Source organism: Acipenser ruthenus, chromosome 20 (genome assembly GCF_902713425.1).
Source record: "Acipenser ruthenus chromosome 20, fAciRut3.2 maternal haplotype, whole genome shotgun sequence".
Classification (NCBI taxonomy): Eukaryota; Metazoa; Chordata; class Actinopteri; order Acipenseriformes; family Acipenseridae; genus Acipenser; species Acipenser ruthenus.
Window position 1 is genome coordinate 6145967 of NC_081208.1, and position 26332 is coordinate 6172298.

General features: G+C 43.7%; 1 protein-coding gene across 5 annotated transcripts in view; it reads right to left on the reverse strand.

Moving 5' to 3' along the window:
• LOC117425356 (intermembrane lipid transfer protein VPS13D-like) overlaps positions 1–26332 on the reverse strand; it is a 59823-nt gene that overhangs the window by 26142 nt on the left and 7349 nt on the right. For 4 of the 5 annotated variants that reach the window (XR_009307859.1, XR_009307858.1, XM_058993319.1 and 1 more), the window contains exons 13-44: positions 26083–26213; positions 25612–25663; positions 25042–25221; positions 24662–24792; positions 24029–24161; positions 21137–23419; positions 20375–20526; positions 18679–19749; positions 18044–18134; positions 17161–17287; positions 16883–17063; positions 14452–14634; positions 12723–12900; positions 12252–12471; positions 11853–12024; positions 10714–10829; positions 9952–10188; positions 9287–9561; positions 8686–8819; positions 8283–8438; positions 7660–7834; positions 7477–7551; positions 6871–7074; positions 6160–6249; positions 5434–5574; positions 4719–4847; positions 4133–4207; positions 2721–2826; positions 2480–2635; positions 1290–1425; positions 586–633; positions 52–202 (exon numbers count right to left, since the gene is read on the reverse strand). Coding sequence is in view for 3 of the 5 variants with exons in the window: in XM_058993319.1 (XP_058849302.1) it covers positions 52–202; positions 586–633; positions 1290–1425; positions 2480–2635; positions 2721–2826; positions 4133–4207; positions 4719–4847; positions 5434–5574; positions 6160–6249; positions 6871–7074; positions 7477–7551; positions 7660–7834; positions 8283–8438; positions 8686–8819; positions 9287–9561; positions 9952–10188; positions 10714–10829; positions 11853–12024; positions 12252–12471; positions 12723–12900; positions 14452–14634; positions 16883–17063; positions 17161–17287; positions 18044–18134; positions 18679–19749; positions 20375–20526; positions 21137–23419; positions 24029–24161; positions 24662–24792; positions 25042–25221; positions 25612–25663; positions 26083–26213 (7689 nt within the window). In the remaining 2 variants the exon portion in view is untranslated. The remainder of the gene's footprint in view (positions 1–51; positions 203–585; positions 634–1289; positions 1426–2479; positions 2636–2720; positions 2827–4132; positions 4208–4718; positions 4848–5433; positions 5575–6159; positions 6250–6870; positions 7075–7476; positions 7552–7659; positions 7835–8282; positions 8439–8685; positions 8820–9286; positions 9562–9951; positions 10189–10713; positions 10830–11852; positions 12025–12251; positions 12472–12722; positions 12901–14451; positions 14635–16882; positions 17064–17160; positions 17288–18043; positions 18135–18678; positions 19750–20374; positions 20527–21136; positions 23420–24028; positions 24162–24661; positions 24793–25041; positions 25222–25611; positions 25664–26082; positions 26214–26332) is intronic. The other variant, XM_058993321.1, reaches the window with a different exon arrangement.

Genomic DNA, 26332 nt, shown 5'->3' on the forward strand with positions numbered 1-26332 from the left:
CAATGACTGGCTGGCATGGCTGTGCAGAGAGAGGGGGGGGGGGTTACTCACTGTCGGGGGCCGAGGGGCTGTCCAGTCGAACTTCCATGGGCACCTCCAGGCGGTTCTTGACCATCAGGGCTGAACGCACTGTGATGACCTTGCGGGCACTGCCTTCCAAAGTGATGGAGAAGACCACTCGTACAGGGGGCAGAGCTGAGAACTGAAATAAAAAAAGAGCTCTGGCACATTGTGACAGACAGGTGCTACAGAAAACAGGACCCTCTACAATATAATAATATTAATAATAAAACACCTCTGTGACGTATGGAAATATAAAACTAGAGATATCATCACCATCATGAAAACACAGGATTCATATGTAGAATGGTAAGGGAAACAAGCTCCATATATCAATGGTGCTGAGAATGTCCAAATTTCATTACAATTGGATAAAGCAATGTGTAGACACATATACAGCTCTAAAGTGTGCGTCTCCACTATATCCCCATTGCTAGAACTGCGCCCTTTGTAAGTATAGAGAATGGAGCACCAGGAAGGGAGTGTTTGACAGTGTTTATGTTACTTCTCAAGCAGCGTACTTACATAGACATGGGGATGGATAATGTTAGTCTTACTGATCGGGCTTCCAACCTAGAAATTAAAGACAATGAACAATCACATTTACACACCATGGTACACGCGGTTTACTGTGTTAGAGACCAACTGACTCCTATACCCAACTGGACCTCATTAACCAACTGGGTTGTGATGATACACTAAAGTCGCGGTTTGACACGCATCACGATATGCAGGTCATGAGAATAATGGATCACATTACATGTTAGGTCTTAATTGGCTACTTTGTATGACAGGGATGGAAATAAGTCTCCTTTTGCATAGCAGTTTCACCCATTTTAGATTTTAATACATGCTTGACCAGCCACAGTGTTTAGGTAACAAGCTCAAGCAAGTCTTATTAAACTCATAGTAAAACCAGGAATAGATCAAAGTGCTGTGCAATGGGAGTCTTATTTCCACCCATCCATGTATGATTTTGTGAAAAGGCAAAGACTCAAATGAGACGGGGAAGGTATGTTTTCATATCAGTTTTAAAAATGTATCATTCAATTACAATTTAGAGGACTACAAGTAGCTAAGCAGTATCGATAGTGGAGTTTCACAATACAAAATATACCTCCATTATGTTATGATATATCATGTGAATGAAGTATCATGATTCATTGGGACCCCACTGATGGACAGACTCCGCACCCCAACCCCTGCCGTGTGTGTGCAGTCTGACTCACCATGCTAGAGGGGTTGTTGCGATCCGGTGCAGCGTCTCGGAAGAACACCCCCACCTTGTCCACGGAGACGGGTTTCACCTGCTCCCAGCCCCCCACCCGCACCAGCAACTGGTGCAGCTTCAACTCGTGAGTGTGTCTGCAGTGAGAGAGGCGGGTTAGAGCAAACACAGCAACGAGAACACACACACACCTGCTGTCTTACCCAAGTAAAGGTTGTATGTTTAACCAGGCCTACCAAACGATGTACCACTGAACAGGGAACAGACTAGCGGAGCTAATGTTTCTTACATAAACTCAGTGCCTGATGTAGAATTAGAGCTCTATTGAGAGGAGAGCTGTACACTTTGAGTTTTAAAAGCCAATAGGATAGGAAGCAGAAACAGAAGTGACTCTAAACATGAAGAAGAATATATTAGCTAAGATAACTGGATTATTCTAATATGTCATCACTTTCTCAGTTCGGTTGGAAACAGCCCTCCTTTCAAGTTACATATCCCAGTTTAAGGGAAAAACAAATATTGTAAAATCTGTCATACCTGATTTAATTGGTTCCAGCGGTAAAAATACCATATCTCAGAAGTAGTCGTTATTCTACATTGTAGTTGATTTATTAACGTTGGGGCATTATGAACAATGTCAGGTGCATCAGTGTGTCTAAGTAGGGTATTGTATGGTACTGCATGTATACTATACAAAGAATCATTAAAAATGATTACAAAACAAAGCACTAGAATACAGTGTGTTAAATAACTGAGCGGCTCAGAGTGAGAATTTTTCTGCTCACCGTGTTTTTTGAATCTGCAACTGAATCCATTCTGTCCTGCTAAGAGCTGAATTTACTGTTTTGGACCCGTAATAAAATGTGCATTGATCAGTTTCCATCAGAACCGTTCAGTTGATAACAGCATGTGTAAATGATATATGCCAGAGGTCCATCAGTTAATAGATGGTATGGTATCTTACAGTATCGGATATGACAGATTTTACTGTAAATGTCGTTAAAAAATGCATGAATTCTGGCATCATTTTTTAAAATATTACTGCATTAACTAAGTCATCATTTAAGCGCAGTGACAAACAAAGCCCATTTTCCCATTATTGACACAGTGTGCCTCTTCCAGTGGCTGCTCTTTCCCCAGCTTGGCTCCAGTTGGATTGTCAGTCCCTGACAGAGTGCCCGCGGCATGTACCTGTGTCGCAGCTTCTCTCTGGCTTCAAACACAAAGGGAATCTCCTCTCCCGGCAGAACTTCACGCCATTGGCTGATGTTGAGGGTGTCATCTGAGCTCCTCCCCTCCTCACCATCAGAGACAGGGTCTGAACTTCCACTGTGGGACAGAGCCACCCTGTTAGACAAGAACAGAATGACACGTGAGGTCACAAGTCAAAAAAGAAAAAACAACAAAACAATAATAGTATAGTCAATCTTACCTTGTGGGCGTGGTGGTGATGGTAGCGAACCACATGGTACAGCCGGTGTGGTTCCTCAAGGCGTACGGCACAAACGGTTGTCTTCTCTTTGAGAACTTCACATCCGCTGCAAGGCAAGTTCATTTAACAGCTGAAAACAATGGGCATGTTACGCAAGTGAGCTGCTCAGAGCTCAGTGGAAGAACCCTACTTAACGGCATGCTCAGTTCCGCTCCCCCTGAGCGGCTCAGAGTGCTGCAGAGCAGATTTCATCAGAGATCAGAGTGAGAGGAAAAAGTCTCGCTCTGAGCCGCTCACTTACTTAGCACATCCTATATCTGCTCCTGCCTGCAACTAATATTGTATCAATGTTTTTATCATTATTGAAGACATCTTGCAAGGCTAACCCGACCCTGGAGGACACACTGATTAAAGTTAGCAAGCCACCATGGTGTTTGACTGCACACAGAGCACAGCAATGACAAGTGATTGATGAGCCTCCGAGTGGGATGTTTACAGACATTCTCATGAAATAAAAAAACAGTGAAATAAACCAGCGCTTGTACAATGCAGCATGCACTAAAGAGGTAAGTATTTCCATGTGTCATTCTCTTCATGGTGTGAACGAATGGGGAAATATACACTCATAAGATTAGTGATTGTGAAGGATTGGAGTCAATCAAGAATGGATTACAGAAAAACTGGCCTACCCAGGTGCCTGTGCGCTATCCCACTCCTGTTTCTTGTTCCAGCCAGACCATAACATTTGTATCAGTCTGCATTGCTTTACAAACTCCAGACAGCAACATGTTATTAGCTAACTGATTTGTGTGAAGTATTAACAATGTCTATCCACGGTACTTTTTTCCTGACTGCATCTTTTATTTGACAGTTATGCTTTCAGAATTTAATATATTATTAACTTGTGTTGCATTTGATTGCATCACAACGTTTTGTTTTATTTCATTTTGTGGGGGCTTGGTTTCATTTGAGTCACTGAATAATTTTTGGTGGATGTGTGTGGATGCATTACTTATCTCTGTTAGAGAAAGACAGATGTTCTCTCACTGCACAATGATTTCACAGATGCTGTTTCTGATCACGGTGTAACCAAAGTGTGCGTCTGTGCAATAGGAAGAGCTGTTGACTACAATCATGGCCTTGGATCCCCTCTCTTCTGTTCTGCAGTGAACTGCCAGGGGCCAGAGCTGTTTCTGGAGATTTAACATATCGTGTTTGTTCCCCTTGTCAATACATGAAGAGCGTCATATATTAAGTATTTTCGTTGTGCTATTTCCATTACTGACTAAACAATGTAATTCAAATGTATTTAAATTTAGTAAAGGGAAAATGTCCATCGTGGTTCTACCGGCTATAGGGAGATGCTTCTTTAATGTATTTGTTTGTAAACCTATCTGTGCTCAGAACAGTACCTCTAGAGTGGATCTGCCTCTCAAGACTAGTCAGGCTGGCTGTGCTTCTAGTTCTAAGGTAGGCAAGAGGGAGACCTAACAGAGCAGAGATAGAGAGTTAGTGGGGACAGGGGGGAGCTTGAGGGAGGGATACAATACCCAGGGAGAAGGACAGAGTGAAACAGCGAAGACATTCCGATCAATACTGTAACCAGCATGAATAATAAGACCAGACTGATTGCTCTAACAGTATTCACTCATCAACATGCTCCCTGATATAACATAACTAGAGAGGACACCCTGTTGACTATCAGCACCACACATCTAAATGATGTGAATGTGCTCCTCTTTGCTAAAAGACATTTCACACCTCAAAGAAACAGACACACTGCAATATTAATTCCTATGATGCCAAACTTATGGGACACCCTGAATATTGCGGATATCTCGAAACGTTACATGTTAGCTATAAAATCCATTATTTCAATCAGCTTTATTATTACATATTAATTTTAGTATTATTCACACAGTTTCTGAATGTTAGTTTTAATTTGTATGCATGCACAATAAATACATGTTACCCCCGCCCCCCATACACAAGACTTACTCTGCCCGAAAGATGGGGGGTCTACCGAAGAGCCCATCCAGGAGACAGAGGGAGAGGCCCCAGCTTGCCCCAGCTCTTCCCCCTTGCAGTAATCTGCTAGCCAGGAGGACTTGGTCGTGTTGTACTGCTCTAGGGGATGCAAGCAACAGAGACTGGGTTACAGAGGCAGTAGTGGGATCAAACATTTCTATCCTTTGATGTTTTATATTCTATCATTTTAAACATCGAGATTGCATTCATGGAACCTTAGGCCAAACCCCAGACAATAATTTTTAAACACTCTTAAAAAAACATTCCTTAAAAGCATCCTTAAACTTCTATTAATAGGGCACAGGTAAATGTTGCAATTTTCTAGTTGAGTCCAATAGCCCTGAACCAGTGGACTATTTCAGCAATTTCACACTTTTTGTTGTTTATAACTTTAGTTTCTGACTGCAGATCCTTTGAATGCAACAATCAAGTCATCTTGTTTCAGCCGATCCCACTCCAGGGGATAAGGACAAGATATCCTGTCTAGAAATGTACCCAATATAAAGGATGCTTACAATTAATGTTTATTGGTTGCTGCAGTTAGCGTACACCTCTGGAACTGCCCAGATAATTGTGATACAATGTAAATACAGAGTTTCCACATACAAACCAAAATGTACTTATTCATTTGGCTGGCATGTTCTCCTCTCAATTGGTTTCGACACTAGAAACAGTTCAGTAATACCTAGTAAGACAGATGTGATGTTGACGTCCAGTCTCTGTCTGGCTTTGATTCCCAGTTTCAAGCGAGGAGGATGCAGATGTCCAGCGGCCTGTTGCTGCCAGGTAACAGAGCAAGGCCAGGGCTCGATGAACGGCTCCCAGCCTAGAATCAAGAGCGAAAGGGTTACGAGGGTTTGATGGGCGTGTGATTAGGGACTGCACTGTGGAAGGTAGTGAGTTTGAGAAGCTCAGTGGTTAGAATGCTGGACTGCACTGTGGAAGGTAGTGAGTTTGAGAAGCTCAGTGGTTAGAATGCTGGACTGCACTGTGGAAGGTAGTGGGTTTGAGAAGCTCAGTGGTTAGAATGCTGGACTGCACTGTGGAAGGTAGTGAGTTTGAGAAGCTCAGTGGTTAGAATGCTGGACTGCACTGTGGAAGGTAGTGAGTTTGAGAAGCTCAGTGGTTAGAATGCTGGACTGCACTGTGGAAGGTAGTGAGTTTGAGAAGCTCAGTGGTTAGAATGCTGGACTGCACTGTGGAAGGTAGTGAGTTTGAGAAGCTCAGTGGTTAGAATGCTGGACTGCACTGTGGAAGGTAGTGAGTTTGAGAAGCTCAGTGGTTAGAATGCTGGACTGCACTGTGGAAGGTAGTGAGTTTGAGAAGCTCAGTGGTTAGAATGCTGGACTGCACTGTGGAAGGTAGTGGGTTTGAGAAGCTTTGTGTAGCTTAGAGAGAACAGTTGCCTTACCAGAGAGCTCACGGTTATAGTAATCTCCTGACAGAGTGAAGCTGGCGGTCCCCTCTGGGTTTGAACCCACCCGCTGCAGGAAGTACAGTCCTGTAACAACAAGACTTCAATGAGCACCACAACACCAGCACACTGCTCTACAAGAAAGCTGCTCTGCACACATAGGAATTAGAGATAGTTTTACTTTTCCCCAGAATCAACACGGTTATGGATTACCACAGTCCTAAATACTGCAGCTAAACTAAATACTTCAGAATTAACAATTGAAGCCAGTGGCAGTAGATCCAATCTCTATTTATCTTGTCTTACATGACTTATAAACAGGCTTAGAACAAAAGTCTCTTATTTATGGTACCTAGTCAGAAACTTCAAACTCATTTTTTTACAGTTTCAAAAAAGGTCGGGCTTTGCAGTGAGTGTTTTATACCCAATTTCCAATTACTTTATATCCATATTTCTGAGCACAGCGCAACAGTAACATACTTCCCCAGCTCGAAATAAGCCTTGAGGAGTCCTTTTGTTGCCGAAATTACAATAGGAAATCATACACACACACGACAGGATATTAGCAGGTAAGAAATTCAATATTAGGACAATGCAGATGGAAGAATTATCTTTAAGACTTAAGTCCCTACAAGGTGGGAGTGTAACATCAACAGGTCGTCACACACACACACACACACACACACTCACACACTCACACGCACTCACGTGAGAAGGTGATCTCAGCTAGTGGCACGTCGCAGTCCAGACAGTCGTCAATGAAGCAGATACACACGCTCTCCGCCTTCACCTCCACCCCAGAGAGAGGCTGGGCCACGGGATGGGCACAGCCAGCGGCACCACTGCCCACAGGATGTGATGTCACCGACTCTGCATTCTTGAAGAGCCATGTGGCGGCCTGGTCCAGCTGACCTATCGGGGAGCGAGCCAATGAAAAGATCGATAGTGACCATTGACTGCTTATTGGCCACTGTGCGTTTTACAAGAGCAAAATATTTAAACAATTTTTCACTGGCCTACCATATTAATTTGATAAACAAAACACCTATTTAATGTTTATACTGGCATAACAGCAGTAATACCCTCTTACACAAAATTACCAGAGCAGCTTCTACTATAACAGAATAATAGGAGTTATCTAGTACTCCCCTTTCCTAATCTGATCCCCTGGTAAATTCACCCTCCAGAGATGTTCCTAAATGGAATTGGAACCGATTAAAAGGGAATTGGATTTGGGAATTTATTTTAAAAAGGAATTGGAATTGAAAACAAGGGATTGACCCCAACCATGTTCCTAGCAATGCTTGCCAGTACCTTTACAGAGAACCAGGGCCCGTCGACAGTCCTCTTTCTTAAAGCCCAGGTCCTGCAATCGAGTCAGCTGCGTTTCTGCAAACAGAAGACATAGGACCTAATGTACATTCAAAGTGTCATACAGACAAACCGTTTACACAGTACACCTTCCTGATAAATCCAGATTTACAGTCCTGCGCTCACCCAGGATGGCTTCTGTTTTGTGCCTGAAGAGTTCCTGGGTGGTCTTGGAGGTGCTGGGCTCTGTGTCCAGAGTGGGGTCTGGAGGGGACCCCGAGGTGGGGATGGACTTGGCAATGGCAAGGAAGAGCTGCACATCATTGTAGGAGAGGCGGATATCCAGGGCTGGGAACTGGATCTAGGGAAGAGGAGGGAGGCAAAGGCATGGCTTTAGGGATAGAGCCCATTTGCCAAGTTTCCAGAAGCATTGGATGATGATGATGATGCTTATCATTGATCATTGTTTTAATTCCTATTAACTGTGATTTTCTCCCTCGTTAGTAGTTCTTGCTCTCTCACACATTTTATGTACAAATCCTAAAAAATAATAACATATCTTAGTAGCTGGCTGTCAGTAAAAAAAAAAAAAAAAATTTTAACAAAATTAAAACATACAAAATGATTTATAATAATATTATTGTTCCCTAGCTTTCGCTTCTTCCAAAGTGTTTGCATTAATTTCAATAATAATTTTAATATATGTTATTTAAATGCAGTTGTAACATCTAGCCAAGTTCAGCCCCCTAACCCCACGGTGACCTCCACTCGCCCTCTGACCCCACAGTGACCCTGCTTGGCCCCCTGACCTCGAGCAGCGGAGGGAAGTCCTCTGTGTTGAAGGCATCTAGCAGTCCAGAGCTGCTCTGGTAGGTGGGGTTCCCCATCAGCTCCACCTGCACATTGACAGGGTCGATGATAGAGAGGGCCGTCTCCTGCTCACTGCCCAGCCGGCACGAGAACACCTGGGAGGGGAGAGATGGAGGGAGGGAGAGGGAGAAAAGTAGACAGAGATGGAGAGGGAGAGGGAGTAGAGGAATGAAGGGAAAGAGATAATTAAGGTTTCCATTTAATTTTAGAAATCAAACTTTAATATACATATTGTATCTATTTAACACTTGACAATGTTTAAAAACACTGAAACTCTAAACTATTAGTCCCCCTAGATAGGACTGCACTTCTTGTCACTCAGTATTTGCCCGTGCCTCTCACCTCGATTCCCGCGAGGCTGCCTGAGAAGGGGCGCTCGGCTAGGCGTGGTTTGTAGGTCAAGACGGTGGTGCCCTTGAGGATGATGGCGTTGGTGTCGAGACAAGAGGAGTCCTCAACCACCACAAACTCCGTGCCTAAAACAGTCAATCAACAGGAATGCCACTAACACAGTATCACCCGCCAGAGCTCAGAATGCAATAGCACTGCGGAATATCCTGTTTCTTCAAATTCCGAATAAATGGCTTTCATTAGCCCAACATTTGAGTCTGAAACTTAATGTCCTAACAACTGTATATCTCAAAATCAAAAGGTGGAATTCTGCGAGATGCACAAACACTTTGCGCTTGTTGGATGAGTAACAGGTATCTGGAACTGGTCACTGAACTGATTACGTGCGTAATAAAAACGGGAGTAGTTAATGAATTACGAAAAGTTAGTAAGCATGGCAAATAAGGATCTAAGCAAAAACAACAACTTATCAAATTATACAGAACAATATAATATTATATTAAACCGGTAAGACATTCAATATTAGCAAAATGCTGATGCTGCATCCCTTCAAGGCCTTGGTGTTAGGTCACTTATCGGAGCCGTCTCTTACCTGTGACGTTGACCTTCACCTCCAGATGGTGCTCCTGGGTGACAGGGACGGTGGATCGCTTGGTCACCACACCGGTCTTGATGGTTTTGGGCATCACAGCTCCGGACGGTGCCGACTCTGTGCTGCTCCCACTCGACCAGCGCTGCCGAGGAGGAGGGGGGGCCTTCTCCGCCGGAGTATGCAGGAAGTCACGCACCAGCAGCAGCCAATCGAAGATCAAGAAGACACGCAGGTTATTGAGAACCACCGTGAAGCTGGAAGAGTCACGCGTAGACCTGGCAGGTAAAGAACAGCACATCAAAGCAGAAATCTCAGGCATTCACTGTGTCAATTTTCCATTTTGAAAGGAATTGAAAACATCCTAGTTCTATCTAGGATCTCATCAAGACCAGAACAAGCATTTTGTCTCTATAAGTACAACAATTAATCTGCCCCCTTGCAACACTCTGCCCCTGATGGATATCAGAACTCAGTAAAATAGAATAAATGTTTCTAGGTGCTCTATTTAGGATTTTTTTAATCTTTTAAAACAGTCAACAGGATGTGATGAAGGAAATTGTCCATCCCTTATTTTTTTCAAAATCTTTGGTGGTCTGAACAGGAGGACCTCCCCTGTCATTTGTTTAAGTGCTGATAACAGCTTCATTTTGCAGATAGCTGTGTACCTGAAGTGCAGCTCCATCTGCAGGGAAGCTCGGTTGGCCCCGGTTTTGGAAGGCTGGAGGATGCAGTCAAAGACGTTGTGCCTCTGCTCTGTCCCGCTGGCAGCTTGTCCCTTGCTTGTCACACTGTGCCCCATGTTGCGAGTATCGAAAGCCAGGAGGGAGTGCGACACCAGGTTCACAGACTTGGTGCCATTGGAAAAGCTCTCAAACAGCAGCTTGGATTTCATGAAATCAAACCTGAGAGGCAGATACAGCAGCATTGTGTAAAGAAGTACTTACTAAAAATCAATCAGTTTTGTACTTGTGTTGAGCAAATGTGATCTCATATTTTTACAATGAAGTTTTCAAAATTTTGAAACATCCAGTACAATCCAGTTGAAAAGCCTTATTCCTTTAGTTTTAATGTTTGGATCTAGTAATGATCCTGAGTGTAAGCCGATGAAGGGATCACAATTCTACAAATAGATCTATTTATTAGAGATGGAAAGATGCATTAAAACAAAAGAAGAAAAGCTTATTGACCTCAGAAACCATTTCAAAAGATAATGGGAACCGGGACTGGGATTATTTTCAAAGCTTTTTTTAAATCATTTCAAAATGTTACTAGAAGGAGACCCATCAGGTAATTCATTTAAGGACTTTTAAGTAGTTAGGTTGTTTATTTTTTTTTTTAATGGAGTACAATTTAGAGTAAAGACCTTTGAAAATCTCTCTTATTGTTCCGGCCTGACATAATGACAGACTGGACGGAGGAAAGTGTACCTTGCGAGGGAGGTGCTGCCCCCTGCTGTTTGGGAGGAATCGAGCAGCTCCAGACTGACGTTCATCATATCGACGAGTAAGGACAGGCTTGTGTACACCTCTCCACTCAGCACCGTCTGCAGAGGAACAAACAGCAGCTGAGCACCTGGACACACACTGACGTTTGAAAACCAATGGATACATGTTTAGCACATTTCTTCCTTAATGTCATTGTTAAGATCTAGAAACCTTCAACAATAAGGCTGCAATCTGAATAGAATCAGTTTTTTGTTTTTTGTTGTTACCTTTTCACTTATTTTGTTTAATACTTTTGGGCACCAATCCAAGTATACAATTGTATCCCCAGCCAGAGATAATCCGGATTCTGACCACTGATTTAGTAGCTGCAAACATTGCTGAATGGAGTGGTTATGGGAATACATCTTGGCATGTGACACTGGCCTCTATAGAAAATGAAAGCCAGTCTTTGTTGACGGTCATGTTAAATTGGTCTCATGACTAATATAATAAGAACTGAAAGTACATATTTATGGATATCACAGGGAAGCTGCCACATTTACAATCTGTTGTGCAAATAGCATTTCTGGCCCATGCACTCTGGTGTACTATATTAAACATGTGTACTGATCTGACAGAGATTTAAAGAGATAACAGTAGGCGCTGGGTTGGCAGATGCTTCACCCAAAGGAAATCGTGGTCACATGGTGAAATCATGGCCCATGGTGGACCTCCACCGTACTGACAGTGTTATGGCAGGTTTCATTTTTAATTCCAAAATATATGCGACTATCTACAGGGATGGAAATAAGACTCATATTGCATAGCAGTCTTACACATTCCAGGTTTTGATACATGCTTGATTAGCCACAGTGTATAGGTAACAAGCTCAGGTGTGTCTCAATAAACTCATAGTAAAACCAGGAATGGATCAAACTGCTATGCAGTGGGAGTCATATTTACCTCCCTGGTTTATCTAGGATAACAATATTTGTCAGGTAGAGGTGTCAAGTGGCTGCATTGGTTCTGTAAGGGGTCTTGTGATCTGTGTGTATAGTGTGTGAGCAGGTGCTGGGATCCTGTAGGATGTCTTGTGTACAGTGAGTGTATCAGGTATGCAGGGGTAGGTGCTGCTCTCTTACATAGCTTCTGGGGTCCTGCAGGTTGTAGGGTCTCAGGAACTCCTCCACTGGCTCCCCTAGGTTGTTCTCCAGCAGTCCCCTGATGAGCCGGTAGCGCTCCAAGTCCAAGGAACAGTGCACTGAGGACAGGCTGCCATGGATAGACATGTCCGGCACGGCGTGACTCAGCTCCCTGAGTGGTGTGGTTGGGGGGGGGGGGGGGGAGAAAAAGGGTCTTTTGAGTTACGAAGAAGTTTACTGCTATTGCCAAAAGTTTTGCATCACCTAGAATTTTAGGATTGAGACATAATTAATACATAATTCTGGTACTACAATACTGCATTTGCTCTCCTTTGATAACCAGTATATCCTGAGCTGGTGGTATCTGTGCTGCAGTCTGGTTGCTGTTTTGGAGCTCACTTGTCCAGGTTCCTCTCCACTTGCAATTTGAGCCGGCAGCGCTCCTTCAGCAGGTTGACCCCGGTGCGCCTCACCGAGTAGGAGGGGAAGAGCAGGTCTGTGCTGGCCTCCTTCTCATCCTCCCCACACTCCGAGCTGTCCCGAGGCAGCCGCTCTGCAGCAAAGATATCCACCTCCTGAAGGTCCAGCACAATGCAGTCGAGCAGGCACACATGGTCCTCTGAGGAGACAGAAAAAGGGGAAAAGCAGACTGTTTGTTCAATGAAAAAGGAGATCACCTACATCCACTGAGTAACAATGTAGCCTTAGACCAACGGCAGAAGGACTGTCCCAGATTCTGACAGGAAATTGTGCTTGTGAATATCCTTAACAAGTTTCATCACAACTGGATAAACGGTGCTCTAGACATATGTAAAAAAGAAACCATGACTTAAAAATGCATGTCAAACAGCTGCTCCACTCCACCCTCACCTGGGTTTACCGGGATGTCCACTACGGGCATCCTTCCCGGCCCCCACTGCGGGCGGCCCAGTGTGAAAGCAGGGGGGTCACTCGTAGAGTTCGCCTGGTCTGGGGGAGACTTACTCTGGGTCTCTTGCTCACTCGCCCCCTTCTTACCTTCACCCTGGGGGGCATGCTTCTCACGATCCTGCTCCACAAAGACAGAACAGCATTAGGTCAGCATCAAAGATGCCACATTAAAACATGTTCACTTGATCACTTTCAGAGGCATGTCTGACGGAGTTCCGTAATAAGTAGGAATTGTAATGGCCAGGACAATTACCCAAGCCAAGTAGCAGTCCCATTGTCTTACAAGAATTATGATGTGAAGCATAAATAAATAAACAAACAAACAAACAAACAAACAAACAAACAAATAAATAAATAAATAAATAAATAAATAAATAAATAAATAAATAATCAAAAACCTAGCCCAGTTGCCTCATTCTAGTCAAATCAAATGCTATCAAGTAATAATCCACACCATGCAGTAAACGCGATTCAGAATATCATTTCATTTTTTTTTTAGTTTCACAGAATCTACCACAGCATTCCTAACAATGCTTTAACGTTCACTCTGCCAGAGCACATATCTGGCCTGGTTTCTGACAGCACATGTGCCAAGCTTCTCCCCAAACAAAGAGATACAAACACAGGTGCTAGCAGAAGTGAATTGGCCAAAGGTATTGCTTTAAAAGTAGATTTCACCACAAAAGAACCCAAATCCATACTGACACCCGAACAACAGACCAAGTATTCCTGTTTTGTTTATTAAAACAATTGTATTTTCATTGACACCAATGAAAGTGTTACAAAAAAGCCAGATCAGCTGGAAATTTTCAACAAAGAAGAGCGAAATAAACAAATGAAACCAAGCACACTTCCAAATGAGAAGGAAACAAAGAAAACACACACGCACATGCTGGCACAAGCCATGCTCAGAGGGGTACCTGGAAATAAGTAGGATCCTTGTAGGAATTTGCATGCAAAATCAAATTCTTAACAAACGAAAACAAAACTGCATTAATTTTCACGGTTAGACAACAAACACCAAAAAATGGCTAAAGTATTAAAGGATACTGACTCACTTTTATTTATACAAAGAGTAGCGGTCACAAAAAAAATCTATCTTCTAATATCTTAAAACTGAATCATGTCAATCTACAATGCCTCACCAGGTTTCAGAACAATGCTGTGATTATTTCCTGTGGAACTACCAACAGATGAAAATGTATCAATTGCCTCTTTACACCCAGGAGCTCGAGAGTGGATGTTGGCAAGCTACCGCCTCCTGGAGGAGAAGGGCCAGCACTGCAGGTGACAGCTTTGCACTCACCTGGCACATGGCCAGTAGGGGCTGCTGAAGCAAGCTGAGGCAAGTAGCAAGCCTTCCAAACCTGTGGGAGTGCCAGTGCCAATACAACACTCCTTGTTAACTCCCTAGCGAAGATCAGTGCCTTTGCACAGCCAGAACTTGCCCTTCTTATCTCTATGACTCACCCTGCACACCACGTAATAAGTTAGCCACTCAAGGACCCATTTTTGATTTTGACAACATTTTGGTTTAGGTTGCCATTTGTTAAATGATAAAAGAGGTAAGAAAAAAGCAGGCAAGACATTCAAACGGGACAGGAGATACTTGAGAAAGAGGACTCACCAGAGATGGGAAAAAGGAATGAGCCATGGTAATTTTCTCTACCTTGTCTCGGAGAGAGAAGGTGCCCGGCGAGCCCGCGTTCAGGAAGCGGTTGCGGACCCGCAGCTTGCCCAGGTTGGCCACGATGAGGCGGTGAGAGCAGGAGCTCTCTGGGATGAGGAGGACCGGGGCGCCTGCCTCAATATCCAGGAGGACCCGCGCAGCTCGCTGAGGACGCTCTCGAACCTGACAGAGACAGAGGAGACGGGTCGGTGAGTGTGGCACTGTGCTGCCATGAGCAGCGCTATTTTTGTCTGAACACCCCCTGTGGTAAAACGTGAGAGGAATTGCACCTTTAGTTTGTAAACATAAAATATAACGCCCCGTTAAAAATATTTAGACGTTAAGAAACGTAAAATATAACATATTCAAAAAATAAAACTCAAGACTGATCTTTTATTTGTGTGTTTAACAAACTCCTGTGAACACCTGAAGTAATAATTTTCATGCAAGCCTCATTACAGAAATCCCAAATTCCTCCAGGCTTGCTCAAAGACTGTGATCCAAAGGCAAAACATGCTCATCACTTTATTTAACATGCCAATGCAACATTAAAAGACAAGTATGAGGTAATGAAGACTTTTTAGCAATTATTTATTTTATGAAGTATGTACTTTGAACAGTGTCTGAGATAAATTTGATTGGATGATACCTATAACTTGACCTAGAAGTTAAAATATATACAGAAGACACTATCTCTAAGCATTTGGTATGATCAAAAGTCAATTACATTTTGCCCCAGGGTTTTGTAAGGACATATTTTAACAAATGTTAAAGCCTTCCAAAGGCATAGCATAGTTTACTGCAAAGTGAACGAGCCACATTTATCCTCTCATCTGTCTAAAAAAAGATTAATTAAAGCTTATAAGCAGGAATGAAACATTCCAGGAGTAATCAAGACCTAATCGCATCACAAACTGAAGTTCCAACCTTGTTTTCTAAGAAACTGGAAACACTTTCTCAAGTTATGTAAAACTTTTTTTAAACCCAGTCTTGACTGTTATATAATTTGGCGCCCGATCATAAGACTTCACGTTACAACAGTACTGTTCAATTCAGCCAGTATAGTGTATGCTACTATTGTCTCTATGTATTTGATCTGCATCAAACCACTACAAAAATCAAACACAGCATCCACACTCAGAATATAAGAAGTATCAATCTAGCAGCTCAAAATTCTTTCTAACAGTTACAGATGTGTGCATCACAAAATACAGCAATACACCTTCACTGTTCTTTCCCCGCTGACCCTATTTATTTATTTGATTATTTAACCAGGAGATTTACCCATTGAGACCGAGGCCTCATTTACAAGGGGGTCCTGTAAAACAATCAAAAAGACAATTACAAGTACAAAAAACACAATAAAAACATGTGTGGTTCAAAATTAAATCAGTGGCACACAGAGATCAATGGACAGAGTAAATAAGACATATCTGTTTGTTAATGTGGACTGAAGGAGAAGCATTGGTAGGAGGAAGTTCCTGTCTACCTAGAAAAGCAGCATTTCTGGAAGTCTGCCTTCTGATAACTAAGCCTCCTAACTTCATCACTGCTGTATCCTGTCCTTAATCAGAAAGAAAGCAGATTTGTTTCATTTCAAGTATGTTTACAAGATTAGTATTATTATTATTATTATTATTATTTTTTTTTTACATAATCCATAAGGTTGTTAAAAATCTCAATCTTATTTTTGAGGTCAGAACATACAGGACTGTAGGATATCACCTTTAAATCTTCCACGTTTTATATTTTTCTTTTCTTTAAATTTAATTTAACTCCCATTTTTCTACCCTATTTGAATGTTGTGAGAAACAGACAGAGGTCTTTCACCTTTCACAGACATAAGTCTAAGTTCAGCTTGGGGGCTTTTGGCTCAAGTTTGTTGCAGTGTCTATAAGCCATAAAAAATGTGATTTAGAGAGGAGAATTAGGGGGATAAAAAAGCCCTTTCTCTTTATACCAACTGAAAGAGCTACATTTATCCAGTCATTACAAGAAAGGCCAGCTAAATCCTACACTGACATTCCTGCCTATATTTCAGCTACCTTTTGTTGTAATGACTGGATAAATATCACTCTTTTAGATTTTATTAATTAATTAATTCTTCTTTCTGCTCGAGAGAAAATTCACGTCCAATGACGGTAAGCTCTAGAAACTGAAGTGTCTACAATAAAAGCCCAGTGTAAGCATGGAAACACCTAGTGTCTACCGCCAGTATCTGAATTTGTCTTGCAGATTGTAAGCTTTGTTAGTATGAATAAAAAAAATTCCTGTTGTGCTAACAGAACACTATTTCACAAAGAAAAAGTTGGAAGTGCCATTGTATTTTTTTTTTAAGTTTAGGTCTTTACTTTGCATTCATTTAATGATGTGCCTTTTACTGAGTTTTTGTTCTCAATTTCTCAGAAAGGCCTGGTTTCTGGGTACTCACTGCATGGCCCTCCATGGCGGCCCGCTGCCTGCCCAGGACGTCCTGCAGCTGGGTGAAGTGCTGAATGAAGGCCACCACCTCGGCCTGGAAGCGCTGGGTGTGCACGTACTGCACCGACGCCATCTGCAGGCTCACCTTGATATCACACCTTCGCAACAGACTGGGGTCAGGGAGACCATACCTGTGGAATAAGGTAGGTCAGAAACAAGTTATATTACATTACAAAGCTTAACAGTCACCCCCAGTTATTTATTAAACTGACACAGATGATGTATTACTTGTAGATATCGAAGATCAGTGCCTCGCCCCCTCTAGTGGTGAAACGCTCCCGGTACAGATCTCCATGTGGGGTCAGGTCACTTAGAGACAGGCTTCCCAGGCTCCCCTGCAAAGACAGATCTCCGTCTGGAAAACAAGAGGAAATCTGTCACCGATAACATCTAGGCCCAGGGTTAAAGAGGCCAAACTCCCACAGACCCCCCTTTAAACAATATTTTTTTGAATTCTTCGTACTGTTTATTTATTTTTTATTGCAACTGCTGTGATATTTCTATTTAAACATCCCGTGTCGTTGAACTCCCTGTTATTTGTACAGACTTGACGTCACATTAGTGTCCATGAGATTCAGTTCAAATAACTAGACCCTTTATAACAGTATACAACAAATGTCAAAAGACATTAAAGACAAAAACACTTCTAGTCGAAATGTTTGTCATTAGTTTCTAGTTTATTTCTAAACTAAATGTAAGACCACCATGTCCTGCCCCTCCCTCCTTTTACTTAACAATTGTCCCATTTATCTGCACAAATATAATCGTATTCAAGCTAGCTATTTGAGGAACTGATTCCAAATTCATCTGTGAATTCTCAACCAAATCTTCAGCTGGAATCCGGCTGTGGGATTTTTTTTTTACCAGATTCAAGTTCCTAGATTCAGAAGCATAGATTCCTTCAAACCCCATTAAGTTTGCACATTCGTTTTTGGATTCAAAACAGTCCATTTACAAAAGGACTGAATCCTTGAGTTATAGCTTTTATGAATAAGCCCTCAAGCATATATACACATATTTGGGTTGGGGTTAAATGACAGGTACTGTGGGTCATGGCAGCCTATTCACAATAGAGTGGTGATGTGGAGTGCAGGGCAGGGTTCGGACTCACCAATCATTTCCACATGGGTGGAGAGCTTGGAGACACTGGCCTTGGCAAGCTCATTGGTCTTCTTGTTGAGCACGAGAGACAGAGCATGAACCTGGATGGAAACAACACAGCGTACATGAACACTAAGCAGTAAAGCAGATTTCAATGATGTCATTTTTGACAGCTATAGTTATATAGTGCCCCCCCATTATAAAGCTATAGTCGGGAGCCATAATTATGAGATCAAGCTAATTGACTTCCATGTTAACGAGAATAAAAGTGCTAGACAAATGGCATTATGGTGCAAATGGGAGCCACAACCATGCAGTCTTATAACTGGTTCTGTTGTATAAAAGGTCGACTTAAAAAGGGGTGGGGCATGGTACCATTATAATTGCTCTGTCTGTGATTCTCAATTAGACTACTCATTGGGGCACCTACAGTAATTATAAGCTCTGGACATATGTCTGTACAATGGCATTTATGTGCCAAAGACTGAGAAATAGACAATATTTGCCAGTTATTGTCAATAGAGGAAGCAAAAAAATAATAATAATTGGAGGACAAACTACACTAAAAACTCACCCAGTACAATTCTAAACAAGTCTGGTATAAATTTGAATTCATTTTCACAGTTGAGTATTTGTAAGAAGTACCTTGAAGTCGAGCTTGGTGTTGACCCCCTCTGTCTTCCCCTCTTCATCCTCATCATCCTCTTCTGCATATCCTGGGGCAGAGGGGTGCAGCAGGGGGTGGTCCTCATCTGGGAAGAGAGTGGTTCGGAGGCCGTGGTTGTTGGCGGTAGATCCGATCCCAAAGAAATCCAAAATAACTACCCAGGTCTGAAGGGTGATGAGAACATCCAGGCAGTTGAAATCCACGTCCACACTGCGGCCGATTCCCCTGTAGCGGCTTTGGAATTCCGCATGACGCTTGTCTACCAGGAGGACATTGATGTGGACCAGGGAGTCATCGAAGGCTGGCATGGGATTGGGAGATGGGGTGTTGTGGGTGGGGGAAGGAGGTGGGGTGCTTGGGTAGGCTGGTTCCTCCTTGTGCTTCCTGGCCCCTCCTGGGGTGGCAGAGATACCGGGGTGCCTCTGATAGAGCTCAAACACATTTTGGGCTTCCTCCATATGGGCAGGGAGGGAGCGAGGCATGTCAGGGAACTGGGCATTGGATGACGAAGGGCAGGATTGGGAGAGATACTCCTTAGGGGAGAAGGTAGAGGGTTTGGGGGCTCCCCGTGACACCATGAGGTGCTTGTATTTGGAATCAGGGTTGGGTTCCAGGAGATCTTCCATAAGGAGGGAGCGGAGGGTCAGCTGGACAGCCAGTGTATAAGGGTGGTCTTTGCAAAACTCCCCTTCTAAGTCCTGGAAGCAGAGGCTGACCAGTCCTTGGGATCCCAAACTGAGATCAGCAGACAGTTGAACCTGGAGCTCTGCTACCCTGAAGGTAGCTTGGATCTGGGTGAATGAGGGAGGCTCGCTGGGTGGGGTGAGAGGCTGGGTGGAGGACAGGGAGGAGTATGAGAGGCTGGTGGAGGTGGCATCTCGTCCGAATAGCCCCCCCTGCGGGTCTGGGAACCGGGGAGGTTTGGAGGAGGAGGGGGTTGGAGGAGGGGGGGTAGGGGACTCACTGGGGGTGACACGTTGCTCTTCAATGAAGTTCAGGTTGTCCAGGGTTTGCAGGACCTGCTCGTACACTGGCTTTGCCAACGACACCTGGTTGGGGAAAACAGGACAGCGCTTTGAGATTAATTCAATCAAAAAATACAGCTTAAGACTGTATTTCTATGCTACTGCACTATTTAATAAAACTTTCAAACATAGGACCAGAACAATCCTGTGCCTTAATTTAATCACACGTATATACTGTTTTAACAGACAAGAATAATTATACGAAGACAAACATAAGCAGTAATGTAAGGGACATTTTGAAATGCTAGTCATATTTAAAACAGTCACATGATTTTGTTCAGTTCTAGAAGATTTAAATCAAATTGATTTTTAAACCCAGTATGAAAAATAAGTAAAATGTGTCTTATTTAAATAAGTTTAATATTGTTGAATTAATAGATAATATTAGACATGCATTTCATGGTTAGTTGCATTTTAAAATTTAGGAATTCATTTTTTTACCAGGGTGGAAAACTCCGTTGAGATACAGTACCAGGACCATCTGGCATCACAAGTTAGGAACTTAAATGGTTCCAAAAATATAAGAATCAGTCATGAATTTATGGGGCATATTGGAACATGAAAAACCCATGTTCATTCAAGCACTACAAGCTAGTGTTGCTCCAGTGTCGTATTATTTCTAGAGCCAGACTGACAGATGCTGGTTTACCTGCACAGCATTGACAAATTTGCCCTCGATCTTCATCAGGCTGTTGCTGTGAAAGGAATCCTCGCAGGAGAGGAAGGAAAACTCAGAATCCTGATCGATGGGGACCTTCTCCATAGTGAACTGGATAGTGGTGTCCTTCAGGATGTGAAAGGCTGGGTAAGACAGAGACAGGGTGACTGCTGAGGAAAATGTCCCTGTATGGCAAGTTCTCTAACCACTCCTATCCACTAACTTCCACACTGCTATTTATTCATTTATTTTTAAAAGTTTAACAAATTGGATCCAGACAGAATTTTTACGTTTTATCAAGCAGGCATCAAAAGAGTAAAACAAATCTTGCTTCAACCATGTAACAAAAATACTAACTCCCTATGTTACATAAAGAGTATAAATTGTTTACTCAAAACTCCACAAAACAAATAAACAATTCTTAGACAGCCAGTGAACATAACCTACTCAATCAGCAAAACGACTAGCAACTGATTGTGCAATAGTTACTCATTTTTAAACAAACGTATCCCAAATGTCTGACTTGCCATGTTTCTTCTTCTCGACTCTGAACTCTTTTTTTTTTTTTTTTTTAAACTTCCCGCTGCAGGGCTCTAGCCTAGAACTTTATCTAACCACTGACCTTTCAAACCCACAATCTTCTAAACTGCAGCCAAGCCCTTTTACTATCCCACTACATTTTACATTGAGGCCGAACACTGAGAATTATATACCTTATCCCCTACATCCTCATAATCGTGGCTTGCTCCTCACCTTGCTTGCGGAGCAGAGACTCGAAGAAGTCATGCCGGGTGAACTGCAGCTCATCCTGGTTAGAGATGCCGTTGTGCGATGGGGAGCGGGAGGAGGAAGGGCTGAGGTCTGTGCCGGGGGCCTTGCGGGGCCCCAGCTTGCTGGTGTTGAGGGAGTAGAGTCGGATGTCCTTCACTTCTACCTGCAGCCTCGCCCTCTCCGAACTGCCCTGCCCGGCCACAAAGTTCTGGATGGAGATGCTCCCTAGGTGTCCCACTAACAGCTCAGGGCTGCCAGGCTTTCTGGGGATAGAGACCACCGGAGAGTCAATGTTGACATTCAGGATGAGCTTGACCATGAGCTCGTCCATGCTCGGCTCTTCCTCCATGCTCGGCTCTTCCTCCAGGGCTTCCTCTTCAAAGAGGAAGCCCCCTCGGCTCTTCCTGGAAGGTGGCTCAAAGATGGAGACCATTTCGCTGTACTCGGCTGTCTTTGTGACCAACACGGTGGACACCTTGCTAGCTGCGCTCTTCAGCATGGAGCGGAAGTTGTCCTCCACTTCATTGGCTGAGAGGCTCAGCTCTTTGAGGAATCTTGCCGAGTGGTTATAATGCAGTGAGGCCATCTGAAGCTGTAGGGAGCATTCCTCCTGGGTCTTCTTGAGGAAATGAAAACTCAGAGCTTCTAGGGGTGTCCCTACAGCATTTTCCAGGAAATCCAGCCCCATGAATGGGGAAACATCTTCCAGATTCCCGATGCTGACTACAAACTGGCTTCGGCAGCCTTCTTGGGCAAGGTCGACCAGCTGCAGACATCCAAGGGAGCCACTTACCTCCAGCCGACTGCCCATAGAAACATTTACCTTTGTGCCGCTCATACTTGCCGTGGCAATCTTAATGCACTTTTTTTCAGACCCCAAGAAAGGGCCAGAAGCCACTGTACGCAACAGAAGGACATTCAGCCGGTGGATCTCCACTGTCACCTCTGTGTTCTGGTCATAGGTGGACTGGAAGGTCTCCTGATCGGAAGCATCCGCGATTTGGTCATGTGCAGTCTGTTGCTGCTGGAGTGGAGAACTTTGGTCTTCCTTCTCCTTGGGAAAAGACTTCTGGAGGAACTTAAGCAGCTCCACTATCGTCTCAGGGTTGAGGATAATGTCAAGGTTGTTGACCTGCATGGAGGTAACCTGCAGGGAGCTGTCCAAGTTCATTGAAGGGCACTCTGAGCTGACAAACTGGTACTCCAGCTTGATGAGGGCCTCCTGATTCTTGAATGCTGTGGAGATGGAAGGCATCTTATCAGAGGCTGACCCAGGAGGAGATTCGTCATGCAGGGTAGAAGTTTTAGTCGGCTGAGAGTTGGGGGGGACTGGGGACTGTGGGCGGCTGTCCCGGAGGCTGCCAGTGGGCACGTCAAAACTGAGGTGCTTGTGAGAAGCCACCAGGAGGTCAAAGTCTGTGCCGTAGGTCTGTAGAGTGTCCACCAGCAGAAGACCGTGGACAGTGAGGGACACTTCAGCATCATAGGGTCGCTTGACAAAGTGGGCATTTGTGCCATAGACTTTAAGGACAGAGATGTAGCGCCCACCACTCTCCACCCCCAGCTGGACATAATTGATATTGAACTCAGCCAGGAGGAGTCTGGATTCCACTAGGACTTCTCTGGTGTGCTGCTCAAGGGTCATCACACTCTGGGTCAGGTTCATGGCAGAACCTTGCAACCTCCACTGGCTGTCATCTTTCAGGAAGATCTTCTCATGACGCAAAGTTGAGGAGTCGGCCAATTTGGACTTTTCACGCTCTTCTTTCTCCCCTGCATCCGCTTGCTCCATGTCGGGGCTATCCAGTCGGGCCAGGCAGTTCCGCAAAGCTGTCAACTTATCCTCGTTGATATGGACCTTGAGGTCCGGGAGAGTTCCTGAGAGCACAGCCCCGGGGAGCTGAGGGTCAGAGGTGTAACGCAGCCGCTGCTCCAGCTGGAGAAGGACATTGAACCTCTCCACCACGTGCGTGGGCCCCACCTCGCTCTCCTGAAGGTTCTTCCAGTTGTCCTTGTGTCGGCCCACCATGACCTGAAGGTCTAAGAATGACAAGGAATACTTCTCGTACAGTTTCCTGCTGTAGTAAAGCCCTCCCTCGCTTCCTGACAGGCTTGACAGGTCAAGGCACTTCCCCTGACCCTTGACCTCGGCCTCGAGTTCGGGGGGTGGGGACCCAGGTGGCGTTGCTAAGGGGGTTGCGTATTCGTCATCACTAAGTTCCTCCCCCTCCACAGGTGTGCCCCTGGACTTTACTTTAGAGTCTTCTGTTGAGGACAGGAAGAAATAAATTCAGAATCAACCAGGAACAAAGTAGTGGTTCTATTGTTTAAAGCATATGTAAAACATATTTCTTGTTGTGCAGTGAAAGTAGCACATGTTATAGCAAACATGCATTTTCAATAAAATTATATATATATATATATATATATATATATATATATATATATATATATATATATATATATATATATATATATATATAATATGGTACCACACTAAGTTAAAGATAGATCTCACTTTACATGGCTTGCCTTTAGGTAGTTTCACCACTCCGTCAAATCATCCTTTCCTGTCATTAACCATCCAGCTGCCTTTCCCTTATGGTCTGTAGTCAATGAACATAATTTGACCAATGATATACAAGGACTTTATAATAGACAACCTGAAAAGGTAACCCATGCAAACTGAGAGCTTACAAAACTAATGGAAGTGTATACCATGCAAGCTTTCTGGAATTATTACACTGTTTATTGAACTGCTGCAGGTGGGTTCCTAATTATGCACCCTACTGTAAACTAACTTTCTGAACTTTCCACTTATACATATGTTATATATACTATATATGCACCCCATAGTAGGATTGATTCTGCTACCTTGTGAATTTGTGAGGAGAATGCGCCCCAGATCCACCACTACCAACACGGGGTCAGGGGACTGGAAATCATCTGGGAAGACAACCTGGGGGGCGCAGATATCCAGCTTCATGGTCCAGCGCTTACTGTTCTCCTGCACACCCAGACACAGACAGGGCTTAGTTAGCAGGACATGCATGGTACACTGGGGTGGGGAAGGGTATCAAGGCACCAAGATTGCCAAGGCACCAGCTCTAGATATTGTTAGGACCAAGAGACCTGGGGTGGAAGCAGATTGTAAGTACATGTTGAGCTGACCCTAAAAGATGACCTGCTTAAACAGGGTCAAATAGGATTATATCCATTATCTTTCCTGATCAGTGGTGACCTGTGTAATTCTTTCAATGGTTTATACATGGATTATGCACACTATAAAGTCCATAATTTACCAGGAAGGACAATAGTCAATGGGCTTGCCATGAATTACAATGTTATTCAATGATCCTTAAATATGGTATTGAGAGAGCTGGTAGACATGTACAGAAGTTACAGATGTACAATGATCTGTGTGAGCATGATCTTAGAGGTCCTGGTTGACCAGAAAGAATATGGGAAGTTTCCAGGGAGGAAACTCCAGTGGAGTTGCTGGCTTACAATGAACTCTCCCACCAGTAGCTGGTCGAGGGTCTGCCGGATCTCAGTCTTGGTCTGCATCTTCAGCTTGTTGTACTGCCTCCTGGCTGTCTCTGCCACCCGCAGCTCCAACTCTGACTGGTAGCCAAACCCTGGGGAGACACGGGCCATCAGTCCTGATTTCTTGACATAACAGTGCCTTACAGGACAACTAAAGATGAGCCAACTCAGCAATAACAGCAATGTTTCAGCAGGCGCAATAGCTTCTTAATGGGATGAGATTTTTATACCGTTGAGCATAGTTACTAGAAAGTAGGAGCGTTCCCGTAGAGTGACTGGAAACAAATCTCTAGATAACTATGAAGGCAAGTTAATTCAGCTAGAAAGTGTTTAGCAAGTACCTGTGGTGTGGACCTTGCCCTTGTAGAAGAAGTCTGTCACCTTCTTGATGGCCTGCTGGTTGTAGATTATGTTCAGTGGGCTGGTGCTGACCTCTAGTCGCCTCTCAAAGTCGCTGTGCGAGGGATTCCTCTCGTAAATCATCTCGAACACTGGGGGCTGCGTGCTCTCTGAGCCAGGGCCTGGGGGGCAGGAAGACACTTAGAAACTGAAGAGACTGAAGAGAAGAGTATCTTCTACAAAGGCTTTAAGTTAATTTTGTGGGGCTGATATTAGACTACCAATTTCAAGCTCATACGTGACAACCCAGCATTAAATGAATTACAAAAAAATCCACATACCTTTCCCTTTGAGATCTGTTAGTTTTTAGTACTGAGAACAAAGAGAAAACTTTTAACCAGCACTGCAGACGAAACCTTAGATAATTCTAGTGGGTTGATAAACAAATTCCTGGACGGATATTTTTACACAGGCAGTTACCCAGGTTTTCAGGTAACTGTACCTATCTCTACATTAGACCCCAAAACTCCACCCTAACACAGACCCAGCACTAGACTCGACAAATGTCTTACCTGTGTATTGGGTCTCCGAACCACTACTTTGACCAAAAGGTTGACCAATGCTCTGCAGAGAAAACATTTAGAGAACTGTTATTACTGTGTCACTTCAGAAGAGGCATTTCTCTGTTTGGGTTTCTGTGGGTCTGGGGCTTTGGAAGCTAGTTTTTTACAATCAACAATCGGTTCTGTTATCATTAACAAACAAAACACATTAAAAAAGGAAACTAATTTGCAAATCCACACATCATACTACAGTTAGGTTCGCAGATGCTATAGTTTTCAATCAGTTGAATCAGTTAAGTTGCTTCTACAGGCTTTGGAGAAGCTTTTGGTATGAGATGATTGCTTGCCCCTGCTCCAGTTAATGTAGAATGGGCATATAGTTTCTATAAGGGAGTGAGCAGCTAATTTAGTCATGCATCCCTATACCAAAGCTCAAACTGCTCAGTCTCTGCCCTAGCTGAGGCACTGTCACACACCTACCGGTTTGGGGGAGACAAGGACAGGGAAGATGGTTCCTTGGGTGGTGAGGTCCCGCAGAAAAAGCCCCCCCAGCTGAACAGAGAGCAGAGAGGAGTCAGTGCGAGGGAGGGACTCCACTCCGATCTTCACCCCTGCAAAAACACACACACAACATTCAAACAGTTGCCCGACATTTTAATAACCATATAGGTATATACAGTATGTAAGTTACATTTGTGTAGCCCTCGTTCCGCATAAAGTATTTACCTTG